Source organism: Perna viridis, chromosome 9, assembly GCF_037379345.1.
Source record: "Perna viridis isolate PV_CMFRI_1.1 ecotype Kerala chromosome 9, ASM3737934v1, whole genome shotgun sequence".
Classification (NCBI taxonomy): Eukaryota; Metazoa; Mollusca; class Bivalvia; order Mytilida; family Mytilidae; genus Perna; species Perna viridis.
The window spans coordinates 753553-761363 of record NC_142453.1 but is presented as its reverse complement, the minus strand read 5'-3'; the positions used below and the strand labels follow the sequence as shown (position 1 = coordinate 761363).

The following is a 7811-nucleotide window of genomic DNA, read 5'->3' as shown; positions in this document are numbered from 1 at the left end:
ATATACCAACTGCACCGGTAGGGTAAGCGTCCTCTGATTTTTCAGAACCACCATTCGAGTAGTACATAAAATATTACGTCTGGAGTAGACGAAAGAGGAAAACGAAAATATGACACAGTTAACAAATCAAAACCGGTATGAACAGTTTGCATGAAATATGATACCAAAATCTCATACAATTTATTGCAATCTATATTAATCATGTCATATTATGTAATTCCACATCGTATGTTGCTCCATTGTTGTAACAAAATCATATGAGTGAATTTTTAAGTACAGTCTTTATAAACATTGGGCAAGAGCTGATTCATGCATGTGAAAAAAACACCGAATTCAGTTTTATTTCTTGTTCTGGAACCGTTATAGATCACATGTCCGTCTTTATTTTTCATTTGGGGTTTGCCCTTTTTAGATAAAAGTTTATTAAGATTTCCATAAAATAATTACTTAGCAAGAGTTGTCGGTCTTGATTTGGTTTGATTTTGTTGATTTTAGTGGCATATTAAAGAGTAGTTTTCTCATAAGTAGAGATCTATATACAGAAAAGACTATTGCTACATAAAAATATAGCACAAGCAGAAAACAACATCGTCTGATCCATTAGTATTTCTACAAGATGAATCACCTTACCATAGGCAGTGTCTGAATTTTATTTGGACTGGTACTTAATAGTTTGCACTTTATCTTTTACCTTCCTATCTTTGTACTTTTATAATATCGGATTATGTAACTTTGCTAAACAAAACAAATAAATGAATAAAACAATTAATTAAATTGAGATTGCAATGTGATACATTTGCTCAAATAATGTTGAACGATAAATGAATTATTTAAAACAAAAAATTACAGAAATACCAAAAGCACAGGTGTTAAGTACCGGGTGCCTAAGTGTAATAAATGCATTTGTCAATGTTTGTTTTGTTTTCCTTTGTTTTTTTATCTCTATCTCAATTGTATTTAAGTAGCAGGGTTGTACATCCTACTCAGTATGACCATACATACAGACATGTGTACAAGTAGACGATTCCTGTTCTTATGCTTTGTAGTCCTTGGGCTTTACAAGCTATGTGATGGTAGACATGCAAACAAGAGAGAGACATGGGGTAAAATATTAGGTTATATTCATGAATTGTTATTCACACTACATAATTAAAATGTTGAGATTAAAATTAAAATGACAAAATAATTACTAGTTTGTTTTTTGAAACTGAAGATTTGACCACTTTACTTGTTGTTTTCCCCTGTTATGATGTAAGAAAGAGTAATCAAGGGAACCAAGGTTATAGCGGTAATCAAAAGAATGTAATTCAGGGACAAAGACCAGTCATGGAAAACAGACATAAACAACAAAGAACACTAAGTAACTAAAATCATACATACAAAGTAACTAAAAACTGGGAGCATAAATGAGATATCTTTAGAATAATAGACCGGTCGCACAGACTAATATATATCACAATGGACCGGTCCAAATGCTATAATATATCATGATCAACCGGTCCAAAAGGCTGCAGTAAGCCATTACGGACCGATCTATGGCTATGATAAGTCAAATCTTGATGATTGCCAATAGACTAAAATTATGTAAAGTATGTTGTTTTATAAATCAGGCAAATGTACGTATCATGTAATTAACATGTTATAATAATTATTTAATTTCTATTTTTTAAGAGGTAGGAGTTCTGCCTAGAACTCAACCAGACCCCGTTCCTGAAATAGAAGACGAAAGTGTAAGCGGGTAAGTCATCTTTTCTGTAGGTAAATGACCTAATGACCAGTGTAGAACGTAGAAACAATATTTCTGCTAGCATTGAGACATCTTTACTTTAGTCAGATAATTGGTTCGACAACTGTTATAACTTTTATTGAAACAAGTTTTCATTCTGATATTACACACAAACTGTATTTCTAGAATAATATATGTCATCTTTAGTATTGACCTTATTACTGTGTGTCTCGTATTTAACATTAAAGTTAAAGTTAAGCCTGTAACAGTTCCTAATTAATTTTCTTAAATTCAAAGGAACAACACATACAACCTTTAGAATAGACTAAACTGTAATTGACTTTAACGTTATGCCGGAATTCATTTCAAGACAGACTATTTTTGAAAATTTTCAAACAAAATACAAAAAAGACTTTCCGGATTTCTTATCGGTACACTTCCGCAAAATACAGAAATTCTGACAGAAAACGCAATTGTTTTGATTATGTACCTACAAATATGCTGTCTTAGCATTAGAGATCCAAATTAAGCGCAAAATAAATGTACCACCTATATACAAGTCAATTCGTTACCTAAGATGATTTTCTTTCTGTTAAAGCAATAACGTGTTTCAGCTTATAAGTCCTGACGTGAAAATAACAGATTCCAAGAATACAATTATTATAGATATTCTGGATTTTGGATTCAAAGACTTGATGAACTGGAATGTGAACTATAAAAAGTAAGTACATGAATACTGAAATATATTTTTGATCCGTCTTTAACCAACTTAAATTGACTAAAAACGCCGACTTTCGAACATTGGGACAACTCAAATGCGGCAACATTTAAATATGTGACATGAACTTGAAAACAAGAAGCACATACTTTACGAACATCCTAATATGATTTTATTTTATTATTATTTTTTTTTTTTTTTTTTTTTTTTTTTTTTTTTGTAAACTTTCATGTTGCATGTAATTGTCGCTCTTTGTATTTAAATACAAAAGTGGGAGATCTGCCTAATCCAGTCATCTTTCTGGCCGATTTTTTGTTTGGTTCAAGTAGATTCAGAATAGATTAAGATTTATCCTGTGGGACTAACCTGGTTTATAGAATATCCAGGAATCACGTTTTTCCTGAACACAACATTTAAAAGTGAAATTATTTATAGAAACAAACATAACATCAAAGGTCATGGTGATGTGATGACGGATGTCGAAGGCGTACAAGTAACTCTGGAATTAAGTAAGACTTATTTACTGGAGTTATGCGTGATAAACTACATGTATATCAATTCATGAGAGATATATTATGAATTATCGAGACAAAAATTTCCTAGCATTTGAAAATACGCAAACGCGAATTCAAATTTACAAGTTTTTAAGATTAAAGAGTAATCAGGGTAACCTAGGTTATAGCGGTAATCAAAAGAATGTAATCCAGGGACAAATACCAGACATGGAAAACAGACATACACAACTAAGAACATAAAGTAACTAAAATCATACATACAAAGTAACAAAAGTAAATGAGCAACTCGGACTCAACTAAAAACTGGGAGCATGGACCAGGTGCACCGTTAGGGTACTGAAATTATGTACTGAATCCTAGATAGATATAGTCTATATCTACTACATCAAAAATTCAATAAAAGGGACAGTAAACAAATTACCCAAATAATGTTAGCACTATTTTAATGTATGACTTTTTACGTATTGGCCATGTAACATGCTCTAAGTATTAATAATGGGCGAGGATGCAGTAATTGCCCGAGGCCAGGGAACACCGAGGGCCACTCCAAACTTACGAGGTCATTATGAAAACCAAGAGCAAGTTGCAAGGCTAATTTTGAAAGTTGTTTCCATTTTCAAGATCCTATGATCAGATAGATATATCGAATTTTTTCCGATGAATATCGTTCTCTTCAGAACGACATTACATTTACCATCATGGTACATACCTTTTTTTTATTCTTTATCATACAATCATGCATACTAAGAATAAAGAAGCTATCTCTATTTGCACAGGTAAAGAATCGCTTAAGGTCAAGAAGTGCTCGCAGTCTGTAAAGAAATTGGACATTTCCTTCACTGGAAGTCCCATGTTTGAGTTTTTAACCAGTAAACCCAAATCAGCTGTTCTCAAACTCCTGCACAAGTTCCTCAATGGAAAGGTAAGCCCAGTATAATATTGCAAAATCTGTAACCTTTCCAAATTAATTTGGTTCTTTACTCAGTCCCAAAGTCTGTCTCACAATTATGATTTCATCAAATGACAACTTCTGTAGTAGTATTGATGACTTCAATCTTGTAGCGACATAATCATGCTTTAAAAGCCTAACTTTAAGAAGTCTAGCGAGCTCTTGCATAACGTATAAGTTAAATGAAATCCCCATACCCAGGCCCTGAAGCGATGTTGCCACAGATTTCAGGAAAGTTGACAATACAGAATGAAAGGTCATCCCGGCTATTGTATTCTGATAATAATCTTGAACTGGGGTTTCCGTAAGATATTTCAATTTTTTTTTAGTATAAGTACGTTATCCTCTGTGCATTTATGTGAAATCCAACTCACATCGAAACACTGTGTAAAATGAATTTAGGCCTAGGTATATTATATCCACTATGCCTTTTTCATAATCTACTTCCAATTCTAACTTTATCTATTTCAACAAGAGTAATCAAGGGAACCAAGGTTATAGTTGCAATCAAAAGAATGTAATCCAGGGACAAAGACCAGAGATGGAAAACAGACATACGCAACAAAGAACATGAAGTAAATCATACATACAAAGTAACAAAAGCAAATGATCAACTCAGACTCCACTAAAAACTGTGGGCATGGACCAGGTGCACCAGTAGGGTAAACGTCCACTATCTACTTTTCAAGAAACACCCGCCGAGTTGCTCATGAAAAGTCAAGTCCGGGGTAGACAAACGAGGAAAGGAAAACTATGACCCTTTGAATAAATCAGCTTTCATGGTGCAGATGGATACACCATAACGATCCACGAGTTCATGATGACGACCATAAAACTTCTGTAGTGATGACTTCAATCTTGAAGCAACATAATACTGTTCCAGAAGCCTATTTGTTAGAGTTCAAGCGCAATACATAAAGTCTGCGTAGTTTCGGCGAGCTCTGGCATAACGTACATGTATGAGTTGTGATATGAACACTTCATACGCAGATGCTGAAGGGATGTTACCACAGGTTAAAGGAAAGTTGACAATACTGAATGAAAAGTCATCACGTTTGTCGTAAAGTTTGGTCAATTTCTAAGTGTAGGTCAAGATATGAGGCTGACTTCACAGTGTTTGTGGTATCCTTTATCTCACGTTCTTTGGGGTAGATGCAATGTATCAAATCCCCGAAATTAGGATTGTTTTAGGATAATACGTCATCTATATAGCCGAAACTGAGATTGAAGGATCTAGCCAAACGATATTCTTTCTTTCTGATCAGATCAGCTATAAAGTCAGCCTCATAACAGTGAAGGAATAGGTCAGCAAGTAAATGAGTACAATTTGTTCCCATTGGAATGCCGACCGTTTGTTGAAAAACACGTCCACCACTTGGACAAATATGTTGTCGATTTAAAATTCCAGCTTTTTGTCAACATCTTCCTCTGTATATTTGAAAGATGATTTTGAATTATTTCTTACAAAGTATGAGGTATCTACCAAGACCTATATATTTGTGTCTACTTTTTACAAGCGCCGATATCTTGGAAGAGGCGGGAACTGATAAAACTCTCGAAGCACGACTGGCTTTATCTCCGATTTTTAGAGGAGTTCATTTGTTAGTTTAAATGTGTGTTCTTTTTATTCTTTTGTGTTTTGGGTTAGGTCTTCCCGTTTTCTCCTTTATATGATATCCCTCTGTTGTCTTGTCTAAATTCTCATTCGGTATGACTGTTTCATTTTGTTTGTCCTATTATTCTTTTTGTTTAGTTTGAGGGTTTCCTATTTACCAGCTTACTTTTGACTACTTCTTGTTTGTTCTATTACTTTTTTTTATTTTGGGGATTTCCCTTTTACCAGCTTACTTTTGACTACTTCCTCTTGTTTATCCTATGGTTTCTTGTTTAATTAGTTGAATTTCCTTTTTACCAGCTTACTTTTGACTACTTCTTGTTTGTCCTATCATTTTTAGTTTAGTTCGGGGATCTCCTTTTTTGCCAGCCTACTTTTGACTACTTCGTCTTGTTTGTCCTATCATTTTTAGTTTAGGTCGGGGATCTCCTTTTTACCAGCTTACTTTTGACTACTTCTTCTTGTTTGTCCTACCATTTTTAGTTTAGTTCGGGGATTTCCTTTTTGCCAGCCTACTTTTGACTACTTCATCTTGTTTGTCCTACCATTTTTAGCTTAGTTCGGGGATCTCCCTTTTACCAGCTTACTTTTGACTACTTCTTCTTGTTTGTCCTATCCTTTTTAGTTTAGTTCGGGGATCTCCTTTTTGCCAGCTTACTTGTGACTACTTCTTCTTGTTTGTCCTATCATTTTTAGTTTAGTTCGGGGATCTCCTTTTTGCCAGCCTACTTTTGACTACTTCGTCTTGTTTGTCCTATCATTTTTAGTTTAGTTCGGGGATCTCCTTTTTACCAGCTTACGTTTGACTACTTCTTTTTGTTTGTCATATCATTTTTAGTTTAGTTCGGGGATCTCTTTTTTGCCAGCCTACTTTTGACTACTTCGTCTTGTTTGTCCTATCATTTTAGTTTAGTTCGGGGATCTCCTTTTTACCAGCTTACTTTTGACTACTTCGTCTTGTTTGTCCTATCATTTTTAGTTTAGTTCGGGGATCTCCTTTTTACCAGCTTACTTTTGACTACTTAGTCTTGTTTGTCCTATCATTTTTAGTTTAGTTCGGGGATCTCCTTTTTGCCACTTTTGACTACTTCGTCTTGTAATTGTATTTCTATTTCAACTCCTTCAAGTTGTATTCTTTTAAAGATACAGTAAACAAGCGTAATTCATAATCATGCACATATTTTGTTTTTTGTTTTTTGTTGTTGTTTTTGTTTTTTTTTAATTTTTAGCTTTGTGATACTGTCAGAAAAGTAATAAACAGAAACAATGAGTTAGTTGGACATTTCCTGAAAGGCTTTAGCAGTGAATAAATTTGGTATAGTAAAACAGTGGAATATTAATTAAATAAAGTTTTATTTTGCAATACGTTTTCATCTTTGTGGCATAAAATGTAGATAATAACTTCAATGTTGTCTTATATATGCAAGGCAGGGGATCTAAAACATAAATATTTTCATAATCGGTCTGCCAGACATGACGTAAGTCATTCGGAAATGATTATTTGAACTTTAGAACAGGTAAAATCTATATCGCATATTCCCGTTGAGGTTATGTCACCACTCATAGCTCTGTTTGTTATAGGCAAGCTTAAAAGCAAATTATCTATATACTGTCAAATCATTCAGCCATGGGAATGATATGTGGTCAAATACACTGTCCAAAATTACTGTACAAAATTTCCCCATATTCGAAGACAAATCCATACCAATTATTTCATATTCCTAAAGGTCACCCATTGCATCCAAAATTTTCAGTTATAAAAGGCTATTGCAGAACCTCGAGATTGAAGATCACCTGAAACCACCTGACTGTTCTTGAAAAAAATCCTCCATTCAAATATGGTCCTTCTGGTCACGTCGTTACAGGAGATTTAACCATCATCGAAAATGAATCTCTGCGTAATATCCTTTCTAAAGGTCCCAAGTACCGTGAACTATGCTCCATTAATTGGAATTATAACTTAAGTTCTATGCAAGAACATGGATAAAACGAGAACAAGAAGACATTGATTCTCTGTTAAAGTGGTTCAAGGCCGTGCGGTCTTTAATTTTGAAACGATTGAACGTTTTAAGTGGTCAATGAGTGCCAAGGCTACATCAGTTTTCAACGACCATGATGTACAAAAACATTGTCTACTATCCATTACAAATATGTTGTCATACCAGCAGACAAAGCCCAAAACAACATTGTTTTTGTCTGCAAAACGTTTTACATCCAATGTTCCAGTTTGGAAGAGGAAGCATCAGCAAGTAAGAATACATTACTTAAATTAGTCTTTTTAATAATAA

The 7811-nt window shown here is 34.0% G+C and overlaps 1 protein-coding gene across 1 annotated transcript; it reads left to right on the top strand.

The window, feature by feature from the left end:
- Nucleotides 1-956: 956 nt before the first annotated feature.
- LOC148606018 (uncharacterized) lies at nucleotides 957-6886 on the top strand. The gene is made up of 6 exons (XM_088546491.1): nucleotides 957-1103; nucleotides 1672-1738; nucleotides 2325-2447; nucleotides 2880-2953; nucleotides 3736-3881; nucleotides 6753-6886. Exons 1-6 carry the CDS (start codon nucleotides 989-991, stop codon nucleotides 6831-6833), a joined length of 606 nt encoding a protein of 201 aa, XP_088402617.1. The 5' UTR covers nucleotides 957-988; the 3' UTR covers nucleotides 6834-6886.
- Nucleotides 6887-7811: the final 925 nt, after the last annotated feature.

Excerpts from the sequence above, each read along its gene's own strand:
- LOC148606018 (XM_088546491.1), top strand. The coding sequence starts at position 989 with ATGACCATACATACAGACATGTGTACAAGTAGACGATTCCTGTTCTTA. Across the intron at positions 1,739-2,324 it reads GAAGACGAAAGTGTAAGCGG|CAATAACGTGTTTCAGCTTA; the intron begins GTAAGTCATCTT and ends TTTCTGTTAAAG. Across the intron at positions 2,448-2,879 it reads TGGAATGTGAACTATAAAAA|AAACAAACATAACATCAAAG; the intron begins GTAAGTACATGA and ends AATTATTTATAG.